This window comes from Notolabrus celidotus, chromosome 6 (genome assembly GCF_009762535.1).
Source record: "Notolabrus celidotus isolate fNotCel1 chromosome 6, fNotCel1.pri, whole genome shotgun sequence".
NCBI classification, from domain to species: Eukaryota; Metazoa; Chordata; class Actinopteri; order Labriformes; family Labridae; genus Notolabrus; species Notolabrus celidotus.
In genome coordinates this window covers 28,066,627-28,093,401 of record NC_048277.1, presented here as the reverse complement: position 1 = coordinate 28,093,401, position 26,775 = coordinate 28,066,627, and the positions used below count along the sequence as shown (strand labels likewise).

The window sequence follows — 26,775 nt, the reverse complement described above, 5'->3', positions numbered from 1 at the left end:
AATACCACTTCATATGATGATTGATGTTATTTTGTGCAGTTCTCTGTCAGTGTGACAAAAATGACTATTGATGTAGGAGGGATTTACAAATAGAAGGCTTAAAAGCTACTTTCATGGCCCAGACTGGCTTACAAAGGCCAATTTCAGACTTTGGATAACAGTTTCAATGTGTGATTGAGGAAACTTAAATCCTGCTCCGCACCATACTGTACAAGTGTTTGATGTTGTCTTCTTTCAAGGCCTGCAGCTTGTGTCTGGCCCACACGAGCTCAGGATGCTGTTGTACTCATCAGAACCAAAGCCCCAAAAGACTGCATAGCATCCAGCCAACCACCCACTCCCCCTCAAAAAAATGTGGATCAAATTAACCCAGCAGCAGCAGCGGCAATGTTCTCCCTCGACAATCAATGGACTCTCCAAGTCCTAAAAACAGACACTCTTGTTTCTTTGCGGTGCCAGACATGAACTGTGTTCTCTGCTCCATCTTGTCTGCTGCAGTTTGTTTGACTCTGTCAGTTTTCTTATCACCCAATAAAGGCATCTCCCCAGAAACCTTTGTAATCTACTTTTTTATTCATTACCAGCAGGTACGCAGGGTACAAATAAACACAACCATTCACTGATCATGCAATATCAACACCTTTGCCACAAACCTGTCCTGAGGATTTGACTTTTATTTGCACTATTTCCAGCATTTCTGAGGTTTGCCTGTTTGTTTTGTTGAGAGTCATCTCATTGGGGGGAACATTTGTCAATCATGAACGTAGCAGCCTGGTCTTTGTTAGAATCATTTTCAAAGGGACCTAACCACCTATAGATAAGTTCAAGAACAACTAAGTCTACTGGATGTTCAAGAGAACAACAGCACAGTCCTTCTCTTCTGAGTTTCAGGAACATTCTTTTAGACCTTAAAATTGGTACGTCTTTTACTGTCCAATAAGGAGCACATTTTACGTGGACCACTAAATTTAATAAAGAGACTAAGACCAAAACAGTTTTTGAACCAGGCTGTAAACATGATTAATGTTGCAGTAAAATGGGCCTTTTAACATGGGTGTAAATGGTAATTCCTTGGCTTTTTGCAGCCAGCCTCAAGTGGACACTAAAGGAACTTCAGTTTTTGGCATTTCCACAATGGCTTCATCTTTCAACACCAGAGGTTGCCACTTGAAAGTTATCAGTTTATCTGGGGTAAACAGAATCTAAATTTTGACTGTGTCACAGTTACATGGTCAACATTTGTTCTGTTGTTTGGCTTCTTATGATTTTACAGATAAGTAAAGACAGGAGCAAATGAACAAAGTTGAACGGCAAGAAATCTGGCTCCAGTGAAGAGCTGCTTTGTGTTGAGATGTTGATGGACTGTGAATGACTACAGAGGTATTTCGATTTAGTCTGCTTTTGCACTGAAACCATGTTTATGTATACTATTAGCAATGCCAAGGGATGTGGGACCAATCATTCATCATAAAGCACCCTGCTGCCCATCTAAACTAAATGCTCAAGATGTTTAAATCATTCAAGCGTTGCCAGAGTATGACTAAATACACTGGTTTCATCTGAGTCAAAATACTTGGCTCAAGCCATCTAACTTTGTACCACTGCTGGCTCTTCCATAAGAGCTGTACTCAATCAATCATTGCCTCACCTGGCCAAGTAAACTTTAATCTCATTCGTTGATCTCAGCTGTCTTTTCACTCAAAAACAACCTCCTTGATGAACAGTTTGACACCTTTTTAACAAAAGCCATGATATATTTAGAATATTATGAGCATTGTCTCATGGACAGCAGCAATTTTGGTTGTTTTGCTGAGGTGGTTTAAAAATTAGTGGGTGTTTTGATTATTTCTCCCACTGGAAAAAGAAAAACTGGAGTTTAATGTTATTAGAACTGCTGTGCTTCTGTGAGGGACATTACTGTAAAACTTTTACAGCCACCTTTTAAGCCTTCAGTGATTGACTTTTAAATGCTTCAAAAATAGATTTTGGGTGGAGTATCACTTTAACATCCATTAAGTTCAAATTAAGGCAGCGGCTGAGTGGAAACTTTGGCTAATGTCACTGCCCTAAACTGGCCTCATTGAATGTTCTGCTTATGGGAGCCTGATTGCTTGCTCTAAGCAGACCATGTGGTTTGACAGAGTCTTTCAAACCAAGTCAAAATGACCTGGCCTCTTTAAGGGTGGCATCTTAAATCCAACTTTCTGCCCCTGTTTGATAGTCGAACTTACAGAGTTTGGATGGAAATGGGACACCTTCACTGCTGACCTCCTTCATGAATTCATGTATGTTTTTGGGTCACACATTCTTAAAATGGAAAAGAAATTAGGGCATTTCTCCAGTAGTAGTGAGAATTGTCCCTACTGTCGGACGAAGAGTCATACTTTTGTCCTACTCCAACCTACTCAAATTTATTTATCCAAATGCACCACTAAATTTCCACTGAATCAGACTTGAAATCTGGAAACGCAGTAAAGGGAAGCTAGCAGAGTGAAAGCAGAGGTGGACAGTAGCAAAGTTAATTTACTTGAGTGCTATACTTGAGTTCATTATTTGAGTATCTGTGTCTAAAAATTGTTCTTGTCACTCGCTGCTCTTGCTCCAAAGTCATCAGAAGAAATTTCGTTTAATTTCTAAAACCGGACATGAAAGACAATAAACCTAGGTTTGTCTAGGTGGTGTTGCCGTACCTGTATGTCACACTTAGAGCAAACACAAAGCAAACGACACTCAGATCAGGCAGTTCATTCAGTGTTGGAAATTATGGCAACACTAGAGAAGGATGTGATTCTCCACCTGAGCACTCATGGCCATATCTGAAGTCCATTTTTGAGGTTTTAAATGTTTGCTCTGTTTACTGTGCACAAACATCTTCGTGGCCTACAAAAAACAGCTGTCCAAGCTGAGAAAGCATGTCGAGGTGTGAAGCGAGATATTTGTCTTATTCCAGATTAACCTTTTTAACCAAGTTTTCTTTTAATAACTCAGTTGTTGGTTTTATTTTATGGTTGGTTGTTCCCATTAATGTGGAGCTTCAAATCTGGAAATCTGCAGCATGAGAGTTTAAAAAGTATGAATAATGTTTTCTAAATAAACGTAATGTTTCAGAATATACATCCATATGTATTTTATTCTGCACTCATACATTGCAAAAATACAATGTTATAAGATTTTAGGTTTTTAAGTTTTAAGTAGTTTGTTTCATGATGCGCCAAATATTTTCAATAGGTGACAATTCAGGACTGCAGGCAGGCCAGTCCAGCAACCTGACTCTTCTGCCACAGAGCCATTCTTCTTCTTCTTCTTCTTCTTCTTCTTCTTCTTCTTCTTCTTCTTCTTCTTCCTTAAATATAGAAGGCAATGGATTGTGGAAGTAATTTTGAACCCCTGCAGTGAAATCCACTACAGAGTCATGTCTGTTTTGAATCTAGTGCCACCTGAGGGCCCAGAGACCATGGCTATCAAGTACTGTTTTTTCGGTCTTATCTCTTTTGTACAGAGATTTCTTAGATTCTCCAAAACTATCAATAACATTATGTACTGTGGCTGATCCCCAATTTATTTTAAATTTTATGCTAAGCAACATTATTTTGTAATGATCTTACTATTAGCTCATGTAGTCTCTCCGAGAGGTTAACCTCTCCCCATCTTTACTTCGGAGAGACTTGGGCTCTCTGTGGTGCCCTTTTTATACCCAGTCGTGACTATCCTGTTGCAAATTAACCTAGTTAGTTGGGAGATGGTTCTCCAGGTGTCTTTTTTAAGCATTACAAAACTTTTTCAGTGTTTTTTTTAACATGTATCCAGCATTACATTTAAATTGAGCATATATGTATCATAAAACAATTCAGTTTTTCAGTTTGAACATTAAATATGTTTTTTTTTAACTGTTTCAATTGAAAAAAGGGTTTTGCAAACCATTAATATCTGTTTTTATCTAGATTTTACACAGCATAGCAATGTTTTGGGAATTGGTTGTACATATGTTTATACTGTACATTGAACTGCGTAATTACACTTCAGTGTGACCCAACAGTTTAACTTAAAGAGCAATTTGAAGTCAAATGACCACGCACAGCATGAAAACAAACTCATGTAACTTTCCAGATCCATTTATTTGATACAGTACTACAGAGGCATTGTGTTGAGTAGAAATACACCCGTCTGGATGAATTAAGACATTTTACAGGATTTGAAAAACTCTTACTGTTTTTTTACTCTTGAAAACACACTTGGCCACTGCTTTCACAATGAGATGATACCACTCTATTTGGAACAAACAACTGAGATTTGTTTTTGTGCAGTTTGTCCTGAACACAACACACAGTCCAGAGCAGACCAAAGCGTGGACAGGGAGTATTTTGACAACAAATTTAATGGCTTTATCACCAATAAATACAAAGTATAAAACACATTGGTAATAGTTTTCAATATCAAAGAAAAAAAAAAAAAAAGGAAAAAAAAATCATAAAAAATACCAAAGGCACGCAGCTTAATCCACCTTGGCAGTCCAGGATCACCAACAGACAAAAAAAGAAAACCAACTGTGGCAATAGCCGACAAAAGTAATGAGCCATTACGAAAAATAATACTTAAATAACATAATAATACTAATTTATTATTATTATTATTATCATTATTATTATTATTGTCATAACAATATCCAGTCAAGTTTTCCTATGTTTAGACTTTCTTCTAACAGATTTGCACCACTTGTTTCCAGTTGGGCAGAGTTTAACTTTTAGATTCTTTTCATCGCTTTATTTTCAAATTATCTTACCATTTTGAATCTCCCCTGCTTAGTAAATGGTGGGAATGCATCTTTGTTAATGTCAGATTTTGGTATTTTAGTACATTTTCTTGCATACTGCCTTATTCTAGTGAATTAACTAAGGTTGTTTTTGCCATTGAGAAGTTGTAAATGGGGTTTCCCTACTGTATAGACATCAGATTTGAAGGTTTCTAATACTTCAAGGAAGGAAGTATTTTTCTGCCATAACATAAAGCAATATAAAGTTTCTTATATTTTGGAAAATCAAAAACAGAAGCATAATAAAACAAAATACTAACATAGTATAATTTTTTCACTGTAAATCCAGTTGACAATAAAAATGCAATACAAAAAGGCAATTAAATGCAATATAATACGCAGCGGGTCTTTCATTTGAACCAGTACCCAGGACCTTTTCCTTCACACCAGAGAACCACTGAAAACATTCAACATGTGATCTTTTTACTCCGGGTCACCTCCTGCATGCTTTTCCATCCACATCATTTGATATTTTGGATGATGTCAGACACCGTTCTCCCACCTTTTCGCTGCAGTTGAAAAGTGTAACACACTTTCTAAGGCCATGCAGAACTCAAGTGTCATATACTGACTGACCCTCAAGACAAGCTGTATCAACAGCCTCCAGCATCTCAAATAAAAGCCCAAAAAAGAGAAAATAAACAAACGTGATGTAAAGCCAACGTGGGGATGATTTCATTCACCAATGGGGGTTCTAACTTTGTAGAAAAAAAACAATAAGAGACTTTCTTTATCCCTGACCCATCCTTTCCAAAGCTTCACATATCTTTGGTACCAAATAAAAACGTTCCATCTACTCTTTCTACTCACTTTCTTTACTTTCACTACTCTACATTACAATTCCTTCAAAACACAAATCTACCTCCTTGACCTTTTCTGCAAGCGACAGAAAAGTCCTCTCTAAACTCAACACCTTCCCACGCACCACTTTTTTTTTACACACTTTCTGTCTCCCTCTAGCTATAAATCTCTACATGCTCCCTCCCTCTTTTACTGTCAAATGAAAACAATAGTTGGCTAATTGTGCTTGGTTGACATAATGGACTAGTATACACAGCTGGAGGGCTGAGCACGCACCACAGATCCCACCTGTGCTGAGTCTGGCTGGTGCTGATAGAGATCTCTAGCACCAACACGTCTCCACCCTTTGTCTGAGGAATTCGCTGTGTCATCAGCAGGCTTTAACAAAGCGCCTTACTTAGCTCTTTTTGAAGGGGTATGGGTTGAATATTAAGGAGCCTGGCAATGAAAAAAAACAACTATATGTCTTTGGTAAAGAAAAAGAACAATAGACACAACTGAATGTCTCACTAAACAGGCTGTTTTTATCAGGTAGCCTCCAAAAATATGAGAAAAAAACAAAACAAGATTAAGAGAGCCAGGCACATTCCAGGACTGTGAGATGGTGTCTGCGCCATCTCCCTTCGCTAAGTGTCCCTCTAGGTGAGTCCCTCCAGACCCTCGGGTGCTGCCAGCAAATCTGTGCTCAGCCAAGCCACCTAAACAGCTGACAAACCAAACTCTGGGCTTAAATACTGACAAAGAACACAGAGGAGGTCTTTTTTTCCAGGAGATGTCTGTGTGTGATTCTTAAAGGAGGGCAGAGACAAGGCTGTTTGATCTCTACTGTCTGAGCTTGACCTTTGACCCCTGAAACATGTAAAGCTTGTGTGCACAAGGCCCTGGGTCTCTCCACATTCACAAATAACATCAGAAAAAAAAAGCACAACTGGTGACAGGTTGGCCTGGCTTTTCCCTCCACTTTAAGGAAATGACATACATAATTTTTATTATGAATCAAAAAGGCACTTCCTACATATTCCCAAGTATCATACACATATATAGGAGATATGCATTTATGAAGGTATATTTGCCTGCGTGCTTTACAAGCGCAGACAGACTTATATATGTTGAGTATGTATATGTTTCCCATTATCGCTGAGTAACATAATTATATATGTCAGTTCCACACAAAGAGTTTGGACTCTTCCAGTAACAAGCCAGCGCCCACCAGTTTTGCACTTAAAACTAAAAGCTAAAAAAATATTAATAAATAATCAGCAACGTCAGTTATTTATGGAACAAGACCCTGGTTTGTTTCTTTTTTTTTTTGAAGGAAGTAAAGATCACAAAAGCATGTGCTCTGTGTGAGTTTTAAGGTGCTTTTGTAAACTTAAACTCAAGATTGGTGGCATACAACCAGTTTCTGGTTGCTGCGTTTGTGATTCTAACTTGCCTTCTTGCTGAATATGTAAACATGTTGAACACAGCAAAGTCTATGGGCGGGCCAAGAAAGCAGACTGGGTGGCATTTCTCATGCCAGATCCTTCTCTCTCACTAAATTTCTTTTGACCAGAGAAGTGCACCTTAGTGTGTACAAGTGTGTGTAGACGTATCATTTCCAACAAGATTTCAGCCTCATATGGAAAACCACAACCTCCCAAAAGGTAAATCCCAGTAACACACTGGTCGTTAAAACCATCGAAATACATCTGTGCACACACATCCACACACGCAGTCATGTTCAATCCCCTCTGCTTTCTCTCTCTGCCCCCAGTCTGTTAGGTGAGGTTGCTGCTGATGTCCAGGGCTTGCTGGTACACCTGAGTCATGTCCTCCAGGTCTCCCAGCAAGGAGAAGCTGCCATTGTCCGTCGGGGAGCCTTTCGATCTGGGGCCACGGCCGAACTTGGGTCCCTGGAGCGGCGGCGCTGCCTGGAAGCCCTTGAAGTTGGCGAGCTGCAGAAGGTTTTCCGCTGAGACGCAGGCCCTGATGTTCGGGCGGAGGTGGGGTGTTGAGGGGTGCCACTCGGCCCCGCCTAAGGAGGTGGGCGACAGGGACAGGACGGAGCTGTCCTCCCCAACAATGCTGGAAGGCCGACTCTGACTGCGAGACAGACCGGAGTCGGTAGAGGGAGGAGGCTCGCCGAGGACTCCTGCAACTGCTGCTGCTGACGGAGGCCCGCTGTAGGTGGAGTACTTGCCATTTCGCTTTAAGATGCCTTTTCTTCCCATTGCTCTTTTAGGCGGTGAGGTTGCTAGTAATGACATACTGGTGCCCCCTAACAGCTCGGAGGACTCGCTGCGCTCTGGCGAGGAGTAGTACCCTGATTCCCGCTGCTGGTTGTTCTTCAAGATGCCTTTCTTTGGTAGAGTAGGCACCATCTTAGCTGGCGAGCCTTCACCAAGAGCTGGCTCCTCTTCCTCTTGATCTGGACTTGAGGCCTCCTCCCCATCTTCAGCGCTTCTAGGCATCACCACCTGACCCAACTCCAACTCTTCTAGACTGGCAGACTGCTGCTGATCAGTCACCCTGGTCTTAAGGATCCCCTTAGGTCTCTTCAGACCCGGCTTGTCCTCAGCTCCACAGTGGGTCTGTCCCGCCTCCACATTCTCCTTCTTGGACTTTTTGGGCCTCTGGCGTAGCAGCTGGGGCATGACAGCAGCCTTGGCTCCAGAACCACGTGGCTCAGTGCGGTTCTGCCAGTCGATGAAGCGGGCCAGCATGGGCGAGCCGCCGTGGTCACGTTGCGTCTCGCAGTCACACACACTGTTCTTCCATCCCCAGTTCACCCACCAGTGGTTGGCGATGTCTTCCACTGTGGCCCTGCGCTCAGGGTTCACCATCAGCATCCAACGAATCAGTCCACGTGCGTCTAGCAGGAGACAAAACAAGAAATTACTTTGGTACGTTTTTCACTTCAGTTCCTGAACCTGAATTTTTAATCCTCAAAGAAAAAGATGTCGACATGTTACAAAAGAACAGTGAGAACAGATTTGTTGCTTGATGATATTCATGACTTTCTTCATGATCTCCAGACATGTCAGCATCCGGCATCATTCATAATGGATGGAGCAGATTCTGCTTTATGTGTACATCGAGACTGCTCTGATGTTTCTCCCATTTAACAGTTTATGTACCAACTTTTCACAGACTTACAGGTATTCATGGAATTTATATAAAGAAGTGAGTCCTGTAGCATTTATAGATGAAAAGTCAAGGTTTGATGGCTTCAGATGTTGTACCTTACTGACTGTCTGCAGTACAGCTTAACTGGATTTGTAAGAGTTCAGGTTATGACATATTTTTTTATAAAGGTCAGTGAGGTCAGGAGGATTTTCAAGGTATGATACAACTATAAGAAATAAAAATTGAAGGTACCTGAGGACTGAGTAGGCTCTTTGTACTCGCCGTTGCTAATCTGGCGAATGAGGTTCCTGTGGTCGCCCCCATCAAATGGCATGGTCCCATAGACCAGGGTATACAGCAGCACCCCCAGAGCCCAACTGTCCACCTGAGGGAAAAAAAATTGCCCGTTAAAGAAATGACCATCTTATAAGAGACACAGTTTGCACAGAAAGAATGTAATCCAAGCTGTGTGTCATGAGTGATTCATGGCATTACAATGAATGAACTTTGCATCAATGACACTTTTCATACTACCATCTGAAGAGAACATCTCTGTTTAAGAGTTTGTAACGCTGCCGTGCTCCTTCATAGAAATTATGACAAATGCCTGCCTGCTTGTGGGGAATGGCTTATTTCCTCTGAGATAATTCCCCTCCCTCCACTCTTTCCTGCTCTGTCAGGCAGAAGCAAGCACTTTCTGACCACCAACCCTAATGCAATGTGGCTTCCTAAGTAAGCGGTTACATAAGACTTTGTGTCTGGGGCACAAGGAGGTGCAGAGCGACGTGGGAAATGGTGGGAAATGGAGGAGGGTAATGAGTCCAGCCGAGATGGCAGAGGCGAGATATCCCGGCCCCTGAGGACTCGCTGGAGACAGGTCACCATTCAGCATCTCTGCATGCTTGTTTGTGTGAATGTGACGGGGAGGGAAATGTGATGTGTGTGTTTATAGTTATGAGAGGATGAGATTTTTTTTTCTAATGGTGGTGGTGGCTGAAGTTTTGAGACAGTCTAGGAAGAGGAAATCAGATCGGGCCAGTTAAAGAGCTAGTGTACTTCCTCTTAAGGATCCTGACCAACACCAGGAATGTTTGGAGGGCGAGACAGGGCACGAACTATTGTTGTGTTCTATTTTTGTTGCATGTGTTTGCTGCAATTTGTGGCCTCACCCGAAAGAGGTTCTGTAATTTCGATCGCAATCGGACTGCTGTAGTTTTTAGCACTCTGGAGGAAATTATAGTGAATTATGCTAAATTGAACGGTTGGACTTGAAAATCTAAAAATGCATGTTTTTTTCTCCCTCTGTTGCTTTGTTTTATGTAACTGATGCGATTTTAGAGACAACGCCCATCGGAATGACTCTGAAATTGCCAGACGAGTGGCTTCAGAGAGACATTTTCACTCTTTCTTACACCAGAACTATTTCACTCTGACCATGAGGTTGTTTTTTCAAAGGCTGTGAAGGCTCATTCTAATCCCATTAAGATGAAGAGAAAGTGAGCGAAAACTATTCTCCAGTTCCTCACTTCAAAGAATCAACACATGGGAGGAAGGGGAGGATCTGGGAGGGATGCAGACAGTATCTGAGCTGACCCACTGAGGAGCTGCAACAAGAAAGACCCCCCTTTGACTGCTGCCTAATAGTAATCCCATCAAAGAAAGAGAAAATCAAGCCTGTCCACTTCTTTGAGTATGATAATCACTAGTGAGATAATAATGATGAAAGCTGAACAAGGTGAGAGATCTGGGAGGTTCACATTGAACTTAACAGCTAGAGAGGACAATAAGGATGAAGGTGGTTACATAAAAAGATAATGATGTCCCGGGTATTAAGTTTACTAGAGAACAGCTGCGTTTGTAAGTCATTGTCATTGTTTGGTTGACCGGGCCTCACCTCTGGGCCTCGGTACGGTCTCCCATTGACGATCTCTGGTGAAGCGTAAAGCGGGCTGCCACAGAAGGTTTGCAGCAGCTTGTCCTTGTGGTAAAGATTGGACAACCCGAAATCAGCAATCTGTGGAAACAAAGGCACGAGTAAGATTAACAGTGCGTACATGCGGTTGTTGGTCATTTTAAGTTCAGGTGTTAAAGACCTGTGGTGATGAAGATGGCCCTGCTGTGTCCAGACTGCACCACTAAGATTGTGTTCAAATCTGTTTGTATTTTTGTAAATATTGTCACATCAACTCTATCAGTGAGGTTAACCTATGACTTTTGGTAATGGAGACATTGGCCACAGTATAAATGATGCACACACACACACACTTAAGTTTCACTTTGAAACGTGACATTCTACATTTTTATATTTTTACATTCTATATTCATCTTTTAGATTTTAGGAGTTTTTATTGCGTGTGCTTGACACTGCATATCACTACCCGACTGTATGAGCATGTGATAAGTAAAGATCTTGAATCTGAAAGTTTGAAATTTACCAATCACTTTGGAAGCTGGTTTTAACAGGTAGAAAAAAAGATGATTTCAAAATTCACATTAAGTTATAATTCTGAGACAAATGCAAAAAAAGACTGCAATAAAAAAGCAAAACTTTGAGAAGAAAAAGATAATTAGGAGATAAATAGTCATGATTATGAGTGAAAGTCAAAACTCTGATATAAAAAGTTATTATTATATCATTAAAAGCCATTGTTGTTAGAAACATATTCATTGTTATGAGATAAATGTCATAATTATGAGATAAGCAGACATAACTATAGTATAAGAACTCACTGAATATAAGGCAGAAAGTCTTAATAATGAGATGAGAGTCAAAATGATGAAATAAAAAGTTGAACCTGAGATACACAGACAGAAATATGAGATAAAAATAATAAAAATGAAGATGACCCAGACTTATATTCTGCTTTTTTGTTTCATAGTTATGATTTTCTTTCTCATAATTATGGTTTTTAATCTTGTAATTTCTGTTTTAAGCTCATAATTCAGATGTTTTATTTATAAATTATGATTTAATATATCACAACTTCAACTTTTCTTTTAATTTCAACCATCTCTTAATTTCTCTTTTTTATCTCATAGTTTCCCTTTTCATCTCATAGTAAGGATTTGTCATCCATTTTTGAAAATATAATTCAGTTATTTTTTTATTTTTTTAAAGAGCTTCCATACATCCCGGATCCCAGGGCAAACTCACCTTAATATTACAGTTTTCATCCAGTAGCACATTTTCCAGTTTCAGATCCCTGTGCACCACCCCGTTCTAAAAGGCAACATCAAACAAAGTAATGATTAATTAATCAATAAATGCATTTTTCATGAGAGAAGAAAAAACAGTTGACTGGTATAGGAGATGATTTACTTCTGACAAAGCGAGCCTGTGGCTCTCGGGGGAAATCAGCGCAGCCTGTTGGTGTACTTCTCTTTAATTGCTCTTGTCCCCTCTGGCGTCTTTATGCTGACATCTGCTGTGATTTTCTTTTTAAATTCAACTTGCATGTGTCACATAAACATGAGTCTGTAATTACCGCCCTGTATGAATGATGTTTTCACAACATCTTGGGATTAAAAAACAATTCCTGGGTTTGAAAAAAAAAGAACCTCAGAGTTAACATGTGCTCTGCAGGCGGATGTGTTGGTTATTGTTTTGAAGGGAGCTTTTGTTCAAATAGCTCTGATCAACAGAAACAAGGGCAAAATGGTTTCTTGCTTATTGTGTCAGTGACTCACATCACCCCACCCGGCGCGAGGCTGTGCTTGGTGGTGATGAATCATCACTCATGACTGTCTGGGACTCTCCTATCTCAGGACCATGACATCATATCTATACCCAGCTGGGAGTAAGACTAGAGGGGAGCCCATTCAAACAGGCCTACAGACCTTAGGAGGGTTTTGATGGGTGTAAGCAAGTCTTGGACCAGTAGGTTGGCATGTGTGTGAGCTAGATCTCAGGGGAGAAATCTTTGGGGGTATCTCGGGACAGCTTTCACTGTCAACAAATGAGGACAGGACATTAATGCAGGGGTCTGTTTGGTGCACTGTAATCGGAGCGTAAGCCTGAATTAAACTGGCCTGTGTTCCATCTTCACTCAGAAACAGATGACTCCCTAAGGCTAGCGCGCCAAGAAAAGCATACCGTGTAGGGCCTGTAGATTAACCGGCTGTATGGCTGACTAAAAAGCTGGACGGCGAGTGTTACAATAAGCACGCCAGGAAAACAAAGTATAAATGTGCATGTGGGAGGCAAAGAGGGAAATAAGGTAACCAAGACAGAAAAAAGTGCATGTTTTCCTCAATGAGAAGCTTGTTTTCGTCTTACCTTGTGACAGTGGTGCACAGCAGAGACTATCTGTCTGAAGAAGTGTCTCGTCTCCCGCTCGCTCAGGCGCCGCCGCTCGCTGATATAGTCATACAGCTCGCCCTTGCTGGCGTACTCCATCACAATCACGATCTTGTCCTTGTTCTCAAACACTGAGAAATGATAAGAAAACAGTTGGAGTCAATTAATATCTACTTTCAAGGAAATACATCAAGCAAGCAAGATAGGAGGACAACTTGCTAAAGGCAGTCCAGATTAATTCTATCATGTCAAAATCACAAACAGACATTGTAATGCATAAGGCACACACACGCATTGAGTTTTGGAGCAGGAATCCAAATTCCAGAGAAGCACATAACATCTTTACACTTCTCCCAAGGTTACATCACCACAAACCCCACCTCATGTGTCTGGCTCTCTCACAACATTGCAGGGAGGGGCTGTTAACTCAATCAAGCCCACTCCTCTGAGACCAGCAGAGCAGTAAAAACAGAGAGAAGCCAGGAGCTAAAGTGAGGATAGAGAGCTTTGCAGAGAGAGAGAGGATACGCCGAGGAGTCAAGCTACAGTCCTCAAAACATCACACCAACCTTGCACCATGTCAACAAATTTCTCAACACACTGCAACATTCTTGTCCACCAAAACAAGTGTGCATGTGATTAGGACATATCACATTGTACAACAGTTTATGTTGAAACACTGCAATTTCCTCTTGTCACAGCAGAATTGAACTCCTAAATCCTCCCAGAAAGAACAGGCGAGATCATCCTCCTGTCATTTAGAGAGAAGCTCAACCGTCTGTGGCGTTTCAGTGTAAGAATACTAATTAGGGATGCACCGATCCTACTTTTTAGGTCCCGATACCGATATTGATACCTGGGCTTTGGTATCTGCAGATACAGATACTAGCTGATCCGATCCTGGTATTCATTTAACAATCTCTATTCCTTAATGTGAGGATAGAATCATGTTTTGGCAACTTCAGGCTTTTCTGACTTGATGGTGAACTGTACCTGGGTTCCAAGTGCTAAACCAGAGGCTGGAATCCCTTTATTTCAAGGATCTGGAACAATTAAATCCAATAACCTGTCTGTTTTTTCACACTTTGAATCCATTAATAGAAGGTCTCTTGCTGCTTTGCAATAGGCTACAGCTGTCGTAAACTTCTTCCTTTGGGCTCCCATTATATTTTTCAGCGCGATTGCCATCCGTCGAAACATTGCCGCTGCACATGTTGCAAGTTTCCGGCGGAGTTGCTAGCAAAAGAAGCATGCACCTAATCTGCAGAGCCTCTGTAGTTATCCTCCATCATGCTCCACTGAGCAAAAATGGACAAACCGTCTGACGCTGATGACGTAGGAGATGCACATGGTAAAGTGTAAACACAGAAAAGCATAGAACTGAGATGAATAGATCTGACATATGGATCGGCACTATATATCGGCCTTTTGTCACCGATATCCGATCTAGCTTTTTGAGCCCGATCTAGCCGATATCCGATACCAGGATAGGATCGGTGCATCCCTAATAATAATGGGAGACAAGTAATGTTTACTGCACTGAAAGAAGAGGAAATATAGGAAACTAATCTGGCCATATCTGAAAGCTTTCAAAGAGACTACAGAATTAAAAGTTTCATACACGTGTGATAACAGAAGAGCTGGAGAAAATGCAGGCTACCAATCACTCCTATATTTTTTTGGGACATGACTGAAAATTCAAACATTTTGAGGGAATAAAAGTTGAGTTCGGGGATATGTAATCTGTGATGATAAATTAAGTCTGTTATTTGTGTAAAAATAATTTTAATTGCTGTTTAAAAAGCACAACGCTGAAGTGGTACAAACTTGACCACCCAAACCTTAGAGAAAGGACAGACACAGTCGAGGAAATCATGATGAAAAACTTGGCTGCAAACATTTCCCAACAAATGGGAAATGACTCTCCATTGTAAAAGTAGAAGAGGATGCTACTTTGTGGTGTCCTGATTGTGGAAATAATGGACATCTGATGCTATTTATCAAGATTTTTCTGAAGCTTATGTGCCCCCAGAGATGTGTCCTTTTCATTTCAGTTCATTCTAATTATTTGTTTATATATTTGTTGTGCTTTTGTTGTATAAATGTGAAAATGTGTTAAACAAAAAGATTTTTGAAAAGAAAAAAAAATGTGGCTTTTGCACATCTGGTGACTGGAGAAAATGGTTGCTAACCATCTGCAGTCACCAAACGTATCATTCTGTGTTTGTACGTAGCCTGTATAATTTTGATTTGGCAACATGTTTCCCTCCCAGCGCCCTGGCATGAAGGGAATGAAAATGGTTATGTGCGGGAAGAGAAAGACAGAGAAGAAAATCCGAGGACATGACAACAACACACTCCGCCACGTTGCTCTGGGTTGATTTTCCCACACAGCGGGGTCACCGGGGGTGAGGGCCTCTGCTTTCTGCACCCTTGAGTGAGCACCTTCATAGTTTGTCACACTCTACTCCCTCCCAACCTTTTAGAGGACTAATCCCCACACAGTTACTGAGTGATGGTAATGCTCACTGATCGTGTCTGTCTGGCTGCTTAGGAAGAAACACACACATTCCAGCCCTCTGATTGGTGGACAGAGTGGGGGACCTGGGGTGATATTCACAGTGATCCGCGATGGGGTTTTTCTTGCAGAGCCAATTCTCAGCTTGCACTCTGATTTACCTTTGACCCCTGGTGGTGAAGTAATTACCTGGCTTACATAACCGGGTTTGTTACAGACCGGTGGGTACGGCAGCCACCGCTACAGGCTCACTGTCACTCATTGGGGCTTTTGTTCGAAGGTCAGGCCCTCACATCTGAGTAATTAGCACCTATTGTCCCACTGCCTGCACTGATGATAGACCACTGTTGCAAGCATGCATAGAGGACATGAGGCAGAATGCTACTGCAATATGATACGAAACTTTATGGCCTACAAAAGCACTTTTAAACATTGCTTTCTGTGTTGCCTTCTGCAGTTAGTGTGTCTTTATGTGTGTGTATTGTGCCACATGTAGCCCTGTGTGCTGTGGTTAAGATAATTCAGGAACAATAAGACCTGTATGTATTAAGGTATATATGTGAGGGTTGTATTGGTTGGTGCAAGGTTATTTTAATGTTTTATTTTCATTTGTCTGTTGTAATTATTTTTCTGTTTCCTGTCTTCTCGTACTGACATCAAGTTTACCTCAGTATAAAATGTGCTCTACAAAAAAAACAAAAAAGAGGAGTACAATTAATACAGGCCAGCGTTAAAACCACACATTTTTATTCCTGGGTTTTTATGTTGATTACCTCAGCAGGTTTTGTCTTCAATTGCTCTTACATAACTGAACCCAACTACCAAAATAAAAGCTCCTCAAAGCTTCACTTACCATCCAGGCTTATGTCACCTTTAGAGAATGCAGCATAATGAACACAGTAAAAATGTTGGCCCTTCACTCACAGCAGGATTAATGATTTTATGTCTGTTCTAGCTTTATATCTCTTTATTTCCTTTTTTCCCCCCATAAAGGAAAAGGTCAACATTTTGGAAACACACTCACTCGTTTTTTTTTGCTGACAGGGAGATGAGAGGAAAGATACCATTCTCACATCTGTGTGGTAAATATGACACTTCCAGCAGCAGATTGTGTCTTGGCTGGGAGCGTGGACTCCATAAAGTCTGACTTAACGTACCAGCTGCTGGCTGTAGACTCTTATTCACTGTGACGTGAGTGGTATTAAAGTGAAAATAAGTGTGTTTCCTAAAATGCCAACTATTCCTTTAAGTTGTGTCAGTTTTTCAGCCTTGGCTTTACAGCGTCAGTCATACATTCGATTCTTCGAGATGTCTTCACAAAGCTGGAACGGGGGAATTCAGTTATGCCCGAGGAGCAAAGAGCGAAATCCGCTTTCAAATGCCCCTCACAGCATGCTGATGAATGCAGAATATGAAGGAGTGGTAAAAATCAATCTTCACACTCACATCTGGTTCAGCTTTGCTTCACACAAAGCAGTTAGCAGGGGCTGTTGAAGAGGGTGTTGCCGGATACACAAATCTCGGGGCCTCCTATATATCTCTAAAGGGAGGCTGGGCGGAGGCCAGGCCACAACAGTAAACGCTGGGTTTGAGGAGAAAAAGTCAGGGCAATGAGTCTGGATGCGATTGTTGGTGAATTAGGCTGCTTATAAAGGGGAACTGCACATGTAGAAACACTATACAGCCTGCTTGGAGTTTATAAAACTGGGTGTTCTTTTAATCATTCCCCCACAAGACCCATTAAACTTCAGCCCTCCAGCTGACTACTGGCACGTTCCCATGACAAATAGTGCTGTTTGTCACATATACACATTGCTGATAACCTGAGGACTTTGACTCAGAACAAAGGACAGTGGGTAAGCCAGTTTGGGCAGTGGCACATAGTCTGGCTGCCATTGTGCCAGGCAGTTTCACTGAAAAGGGCATTGAGACTGTTGCTTTGTTGACACAGGCATAAAAATAGTCATGAGCCACAAATCATATGAAACCAACTCACACTGCAGCGCCTTGTGACTTTAATTGCCCGCATGTAGGCCCAGACGACATTATAAAGGATGATTAATTGAAAGCAAAACGTTGAAAGAATTCAATGGGAATTGTTCAACCTGAAATTTTCTTAGAGAGAAGTTAAGGTGATTTAAAAGGGCTCGTATCAAAACATAGAGGTAAATATGCAAGCCATTTAAGCTTGACTTGAAAGCTTTGATATTAAGAGGGTCTCTTCCCAGAGTAGAAATATGCGATCCTTGCTCCAGGGAAGGTTTAAGGCCTTTCCTTTCTTTTCATTGCACTGGGCCAGGTCAGACAGGGTGCATGCCTTGTGGTGATTTAGGTCAATCCACAGTCTTCCTATGCTTATACATAGACACAAGTATGTAAGAGCAAATATATTAGACACACACACCAACACACACACACACACACACACATATATATATATATATCTAAGTACAGTCTGGTTCCCAGCTGCAGTTGTTTTTAAGTATCAGCAGATGTCTGGCCCTAAGATCAAGCCCAGAGAAGACAAGAGATGAGACCCCTCAGATGTGGGAGAGGCAATCCCTTAGAATACCATCGCTCTTACACACACAAACTTCCAATGCACACGTGCGAACACACACACTCCGAGAGATCCAGACACAACGTCAAAGCCATCCAGACTTTTACTGGGCCATGCAGACCGACAGAGCAGAGAAGATTAATAACATCCCAGAGCTGTAGTCAAGGTCTTATTGTGACATCTGCATGTCATAGCATGACAATACTGCCGCTCAGCCAGGATGTGTAGTTTTGTTTATGTGGATAATGTGTTTTGATGTGTTGTGTGTGTGCTGACATGAAGCATACCCTCACCTTCATATATTGAAATGATGTGTGGGTGGCGGAGGGATGACATGATCTCAATCTCCCGGCGGATGTGAACCATGTCCTGGTCATCTTTGATCTTCTCCTTCCGAATGGACTTGATAGCCACCTTAAAAAAAAAAGAAAGACAAACCAAACTTTGATCACATGACTTATAACAGCTTAAAATGTATACATTTCAAAGTAAGAGACAGCAAGGCATCATGTGAGGATATCTAAAACACACTGTACCTTCTATTACAGCTTAAACGTATTACAGCTTAAACGTATTACACAGATATGCTCCTTTAATTAGGAAAGAGAAATGGCCAAAGTAAACTGAGACTAAACAACAACACATTGATGTCACATTCATTATCTTATCTGTGAACTTTAAAATGTACATGGCTCCTGGTACACACAGAGTACATACTGTACACCATGTGATGTCTGGCTCAGTTCAATCATGTGAGCCAACTCTAATACATCTCTCTCCAAAATAAACTGTATACCTCATTCACCCTGACCCCTAAAGGCCCTGCAGGGTCTGTGTAACAACCTTAGACCTCATCACCAGGTGCATGGCTGAATGAATCAAACAAGGATGGCATCATCCGTGTCTTCAACTGTGCAATTTACTCAGCTTCTTCTCCATATGAAGCACAACGTAGATGCGTCCTTAGACAAAAGCAACTGGACACATGAAGTCTTTATGGAGGCTGTTGTTGATTCCCTTCAGAGCCTTGACCAAATGCAACCAGGTATTAGTCAGTGTTCAGGCTGGGTCTCTGATCTGACCCCCAAACTTCATCCTGATGACAGTATTTAGACACTTGATTCACACACATGGTTTTCATGGCTGCAATCTATCTGCATGCATATGTTGATAGAATATAGAATAAGGCTTTACAGCCATGCTGCCACAGAGATGACATGCTGATGATAACAATCATGGAAGGTATTATTAGCATCTGTTCACTCAGTGTGTTAACACGCCAACATTTAACCAGGTATTAGTCAGTGTGTTTGGGCCGTGCCTCTGATCTAAGCCCCCAACCATTTTGTACAAGCAGGAATCAGGTGTCAGGTTTACAAGGTGAAACATAGTGTTGCCATGACAACAGTCCATTTGGATGCAGCAGTTGTTATCACATGAGGCTCTGCAGCCATGCTAGTGCAGAGAGGTGCTATTGAGCTAATATTGGCCAGGATGATGTCTAACAGGTTATATTTACCATATTTACTATGTTATTTAAGTGTGTGTTAGCATATAACACATGCTAGCAAAAAGGTGATCATGCATGTAATGACCAGAGACTGTGTATAAAATGGATAGCGTCCTTCCGCCTTTTCCTATTGTACGATTTTGAAGCCAAAATAGTCTGTTCCAGAACGCTGACATCTTGTAAATTTCTGCAGCCAGTCTGCATAGTAGGGAATTTGTGTGTTTCCACGGTAACGAGCTCCGCCCTACAGCATACCAACAGCATACTAAGGAGTTTCTCTCTACAGCAGCTGTCAATCAAAGCAAACCCGGATGTAAAACCCTGTTTTTTTAACCTCTGATAACCAACGAAAAATAAACTTTTCTGGAAAAAAAAAAGCCTTCAACACAAAACAGTCAAATAATAACTATATATCACCACAGCATAGGGATGTAAGAAACATTCGTACTACGTGTATTTATTTTTTTAAAGTTTGACCACAGCCCCATTCAAATGAATGGGGGAGCCGGAGTCTTTGACCTATACTGCAGCCAGCCACTAGGGGGAGAAGCTTTTGTGGAAGCCTCACTTCCAGCCAAGTGATCGGACGTCCATTTTTTTACGGTCTATGGTAATGACAATGAAGGTATTCAGATGGGTATGTTTAGCTTATTCACTACCTTTTCTGCCTATATTAGTATGCGGATATTCAACACACAATTAGTTTTTTTAGTAAGGGTGAAGCTGTTGTTGAAAAAGACAACGCATAGCTATATAATTTGAACAGATGCTAAAAATACGTGGTACTAACATGCTGATTTTGACAATTATTAGATGTTAAGCTGAGCATTTTCATCTTAGGTATGGGTGTGTTAGCATGATTAAATGGAACAGTTAAAGGTCATTGCTAGGGCAAAAAAAATAATAACAATGAACATTTTTTAGCAGAAGTGTTTTGGTTTGCTAATTGATGGAGGGTTGGTGGAAATTTCATGAGTGGTACAAAAGAGAAACATGTAGCCCTTCACCCTATATGGATAATGAATAGCAGCAGGGTTCATCCTTTGGATACCATGAATGTCTGTTCAGGATTCTAGGGTAACCCATTCTGTAGTTGGTGAGATATTTCAGTGATGGAACAACTGTATGGCCAACATGATAAATGCCCATCCTAGCAGCCAGAAGACCAAAGGCCTCATAAAAAAGGTGAGCAAGGTGTTAAATTTTCATGCCTTCATGAGGAAGTGGAGGAGGCACAGAGGTCAGAGTGCTCCTGCATAAATCAGATGTCGATATTAACTTTCACAGCCGTGTTTCCTTCCCTGTCAGTGAGCCTTGAGACGATACTAAATCACTACCCGGTCTCTTATTTTGGTCATGCTAATTTAGAACACCTAATGGGCAATGCTTGAGATAGCTGACCCGCTGGGAGTTTTATGGAGGAATCAGGAAAAGAGCAGGATGTGATTCAGTTTCCTTGTCTTGCTGACGTGCCTGCTTTTTTCATCACTGCTTTTGGAATGCAGCTGAAACTGCATGCTTTCAAAACTCTTCAAAAGAGAGGTTAGCGTCCGTCTTCAAATGAACCAATGAGGAGTGCACTGTCTAGCACATGTCGCTATAATTGTAGCCTAAACATTCTGGATCAAGTCTTGAGTTTGCTTTGATCAGGCCTGTATAGAGTCTGTTCACTCTGGATTCTGTTAGTTTAAACTTTTGTCCTCTCCTAGCTTAACAGTGGTGCTCTGAGGAGCCCAGCTTTATTTCATGCAGGAGAAACCACAGGCAGTAGCAAGTGCCAGGCTAATTACCGTGTACATCAATAAAAATAACCCCAAACCGGAATAGTTCCCCTTCCAGAGCATGCCTTGATTACATAGAATTTAAAGAAATGACACCATAATAAACAAGATGGGGTCCAAGGGGGTGTACATGCTGGGCTCATAATTGGTTAAAAGTTGTTTGTGTCTTAACACTGATGTTTTCCTTTACCTCATCAGATTCATTAACATTTTACCACTGATCCCCAAAAAATGTGAGTTACTTTTTTTACTTCTGTGTTTACCAGCAGGCCAGAATGTGAGTCACGTTCCTGGATTCAGCAGGGGAAGTAATTCAGGAATTCATTTGTTTAGGCAAAAACTGAGAAACAGTCTAGAGAATTCATACAAATAAGCAAGTAAACTTTCTCTGTGGAACTGTCCCCACTGAACCAAAGTTGCCTTTACTCCTTAAATGCTGGTTATCAATCTTACACAGCTTTGATCCTGATTCTCACTGTATGCTAACGGACCAGCTCCCCCACATTGGGCTTGAGAAAAAGCCAGGTATCTTGTATGTATCTCCTCATGTTCCCCCGCACTGACCTCGATGTGGATCATTAAACAGGACTGCAGATCAGCCACTTGCCAGCTGGCCTGGCTGGATGACACAGCTTTGCTTGTCCTTAAGTGGATCCCTATTACTGTCACTCACGGTAAACAGGCCCTGCTCTGCTGCCCACGTTGGCCCCTGCCAGGTACTGAGGCCCTGCGTTGTCTGGTTGCCCCCTTAAACCAACCCTGTTTGTAAAATAGCCCATTTGAAGTGAAAGTCCATGTTTCGCTTCACTGGAGCCTGACATCTTCCAGCGCTTTCTCAGGCCATTAAAATTGATGAAGTATTCATTGCAAGCTTGCTCTTCCCTGAGTTTACAGATCACGATCATTGACTGTGTGTGTTTGACTCAGTTAGAGGGAGAAAGACAGAGAGAACAAGATAACTTTTCCAGAGAACTGTCCAATCACATCCAAGAAGTGTAATACTTCATCAACAGCAGTATATAGCAGAGGAATGTCGGTGTTTTCCCCCTTTCACGTACCCCTCCAGTGAATCCATTGTTGGGGAATGATGTAATCTGGTGCTTTAAGCTCATATTAATATGACTCCCTAACCCCTTTAACAAAGGCTGCCCCTCTCTTGTTATGGTAGTGGGCTTCCCCTGTGTGTATCTGTGCTAAATGCTCCCCTCCCTGTGTACGATGGATTCCCCACACAGGATATTAACCTTCCCCTCCAATCTCATTTCCTGCTGTGGATGGCCTTTCATGTGTCACTGCCCGTTTTAGGCCCTGCTGTCACCACAACCTTTTCACTCTAATCATCGAGATGGCACAGACTACATAAAGACAGCCTCTTTCTATCTTTCTCACCACAATACAAACATGAAACACATCTTCCACAAACACTCAAGCTTGTGCATGTGTCACATTTCCCCTCTGTGATCTCTATGATCTATTGCACGGCATATAATGTTCCACTGAGCTGCCAAATACTACAACGTATGGCTTTGCAGATTAGACCAGGCAGTCACTCAGTTCCACTTTCGCTGACACGCTGAATGTGCCCACATCTAATCAATCTTACTCGAGTGCCTTCAGTTTACTCCACATATGTGCACACACACACACACACACACACACACACACACACACACACACACACACACACACACAGAACTTCTTCAGTCTGTCCCCTCACTTAGACCTCTCTGCTCTTCTCATTTGTGGAGCAAACCAAGAAAAAATGGTACAAGGACGTGAGGTGATTGCATAACAGCCTCCCAATGCTGCCGTATCTGCCATTCAGACGCATGGGACTGGCTTCAGGTCAGAGGTCAAGTAAACTCTAGCGATGCAGTGCCAGACACACACGTGGCCCGTGAGGTGGCCAGGAGTCACGTTCTGTCTGCTTTCTGCTGTTGGTTGGTCTGTGTGCAGAGGAGTTTATTCTCAAAGGACTTTCCTTAGATATACAAACTCCCACATAAAACGCAGTGGTGCAAGGAAGTCACATTTACTGACATGCTAATTTAGGTCGGAGTGCTATTTTCAGAATATAACAGCAGATTACAGGAGAATGGAAGGCATGAGGCCACCAAGATTTGACCTACAAAAATCTTTTTTTCAAGGCTATATTTTGCTAGTTTGAGGTGGAAATTTCAGTCATCAGAATCAGCAAGATACGCTAAATGTATGGCTTTACAAACTTTACAAACACATAGAAATGTAGACAGTGTGTCAAATTCTGCTGTTACTAAAACAAAGGCTCAAATAAGGCATCTCAAGTCAGCAATTTAAGCAGCATGTCAGACTGATCCATGTTGAAATAAGATACTCTGACCCTGCAGTCAATGTCCATTGTGCAATTTTACAACGCAAGTGAAAGTAAAATACTTCACATTAGAGCTGCTGCCATGGCAATAATAAATAGGAAAACATACTGAAGGACTGAGGACAAGGAGCCAAGTGGGACAGGCCAAGAGAGAGTAAGCCCTTACCAGAGGGTTTATGGTCCCCCCCCCTATCAAGCATGCATTTACCAGGAGCTATGAAAGCATTTTGGTGAGGGTGGGGGCATTGTTGACCTATACTAAGTTTCCCCTTGCATTCTCTGTGCATGGAAAGTTCCTCATGTCCTGCCAGAACGGACTCACAGGGGTCAGATTTTGCCACACGTGAAACTGTTAGGAGACATGTACTACCTACTGGGACACAACAGCAGATACAGGGGTAAAAATAGCAAAGACACACAGTGTTTTCTCTCTTTTTACTATGAAGAAACGTAAAGTAGTGGGGTGACCCATTAACAACACACACAAACACACAAACACACACACACACACACACACACACACACACACACACACACACACACACACACACACACACAGTGGAATACAAACTGAAATAAAAACAAAAATATGACTAAGACCCAGAAGTTTCTCAGGGAGAGGTAGGTGTTTTCCATGATGCTTAACTAGAAGTCACATCAGTCAGTCAGTCAGTCCGTGTCTGGATTTGCACTCTGACATCCGGTCGTGAAGCCCCTCATAGGACCAGGCGTGTGCAGCCACAACTGCTTGGCCCCATGGGCCCTTTAGAGCACTGGGGGAATTCCCAGGGGAAGGACGTGCACACTCCTCCAACAGCCACAACACACTTATTTTGGGACTGATATTGCTATTGGTGCATATACAAAATTAATGCATAGTAAGAGTCTGGAACTGCATGGTAGTTTTATAATGGTCTCTTACCTCTCTGCCGGAGTGCCGCTCTATGGCCTTCTTCACTTTGCCATACGTGCCTCTTCCCAGGGTCTCCAGCAGCTCGTAGCGGTGTTTCAGGTTGTGTTTATGGTGGTGTTTCTTCACGCCCGAGTTTCTCCGTCCATCACTGCTTGCCGGTGTTCCCTCAGGTGAGCTACCGGCAGGCAGGGGTGGAGCTGGAGTCTGAGGTGGAGGAGAGAGATCTCCCCCAGCAGCCGGTTTACCCGCGGTAGTTTGACCTCTCTGGGCCCCGGGACGCGATGCCCCCCGGTGGGGCGATAAATAAGCGGTTTCCATCTCACTGGAGAAGTGTATAAACAATCTTCCCACTGTTAAATATGTCAAACTAGCTACCTTAAGGAAATCGATAATATAATACTTATAGGTCTAATAATAGTATTAATAAATAAATAAATTACAAGGAATAACGCGTAACCTACTAGTCATATTGTTCTATGTGGAAACTAACATTTCCAGATTGTCTTGTTGATCAAAAGGATTTGATCAAAGTGAACAGATCTCTACTTCTACCTTATCATGGTATTAATGATATATAATCAATCCATTATGGATGAAGCACAAAAAGTCTTAAATGACATTATGGATTTAAAATTACTTGATACATAATCATATATCACTGGATAACACAATAATAATAATAATAATTATAGGCTAGTTCAAATATTGTAATGAAATATTCAGATATCCAAGCCTAAAGCTGGAGACACCTTCGATTTAAAGATGATAGATTGGCTATAATGAACGTGCAAGTTGTATCCCAATGAAAGAATAAGAAATACTAGATAATATCCCCTCACACCTCCATTGACTGGCATGATCTAGCTGTGGATAATACTGGCTCGCTCACACTATCTGTCGTCCTAAACGCTGCCAACATCACCGACTCACATCTAAAAGGCGAGAAAGCTGCGACGAAACCGGCGTTCTGGATGAAGATGACCCTCATTTTGTCCACGGCCCAGGTAGGTAGCTCCTCATTCATCTGGACTCTGTTTATTGTGCGGCTGCATGCTCCGTGCAGTGCTCGGCGGTGGTGGTGGAGGTGTGCTGTGATCGGACACTATCTCAAGCTGAGAGGTTTCGGATATTGCCATGGTCGTTTTGCTACTCCCCTTCCTTTTTCTTCCTCGTGTGCCCTTCTTCTTGTTTCTCCCCTTTCTCTCTCTATCCTCAACGTGAGAGGCTGTGAAGAAGGGTTGCGAGAGGATCCGAGACCAAGGCGGAGTTAAAGCAGACCTCCTCCTCCTTCTTTGCTGTCTTTTCTCTTGCCTACTCTCTCTTTGTGCTTTTTTCTTCCCCCCCTCTCTCTCATCTGTGATATGACTGCCGCTGAGCAGGGGCGTAGCTATGAATCATGTGTATGGGAGGTATAGCTCCCCCACCCCACCTTTTACCCTCTAATCCTCCCCGTCACCCATCTTTGTAAAATACTGATCCACACATTTACTTTTATTACATGGCCGTGTTAAAGGCACTATGAGGAGTTTTTCACCAGCTGAAAAACAGACTGAAACCAACACTTCAATTCAGTTGTTACAGCAACCCAGACATAAGTACAATCAAGAAGAAGTTTCAATAAGTAAGATGAAATAAAAATAAAATAAAAAAAGGTAAGTAAAAACAAAAATAGATAAATGAAGCTAGAATACAGTTCAGATATACACAATGTTACAATGGAATTTAAATTAAATAGAAGTAATTACAGGCAGTATTAAAAAAATGTTACTGTAGTGACAGGTTGACATGGTGGGATTATGGTTGGTAATGACAGATTAAGCAATAAATAAAAATAAATATGGGTATGTAATATGACCGTGAGTTGTAGTTACAATAATAATGTAATATAACATAATATAGTATGGCAAAGATAATTATAATACAGTATATTCTGCATTATAATGCCAGCAGCAGTCAAGAGAGTCAGTTTGGGATGAGATGATGGAGTGTGACAGACAATGCTGGGATGGTGGGAGGGGTCAGTGGTCAGCGTGGTGCAGTCTGTGGCCTCCGTTACTGTTCAACAGTCTGATGGCAGTGGGCACAAAGGAGCGCCTCCTATTCACCAGTGCAACCAACATATCAGTA

General features: G+C 41.7%; 1 protein-coding gene across 1 annotated transcript; it reads right to left on the bottom strand.

Moving 5' to 3' along the window:
- Nucleotides 1–4,096: 4,096 nt before the first annotated feature.
- nuak1b (NUAK family, SNF1-like kinase, 1b) lies at nucleotides 4,097–25,872 on the bottom strand. The gene is made up of 7 exons (XM_034684699.1): nucleotides 24,658–25,872; nucleotides 18,388–18,508; nucleotides 12,996–13,147; nucleotides 11,874–11,939; nucleotides 10,614–10,733; nucleotides 8,972–9,104; nucleotides 4,097–8,465 (listed from the first exon to the last, which is right to left on the bottom strand). The coding sequence occupies exons 1-7, from the start codon at nucleotides 24,964–24,966 to the stop codon at nucleotides 7,372–7,374; spliced, it is 1,995 nt and encodes a 664-aa protein (XP_034540590.1). The 5' UTR covers nucleotides 24,967–25,872; the 3' UTR covers nucleotides 4,097–7,371.
- Between the last annotated feature and the right edge of the window lie 903 nt (nucleotides 25,873–26,775).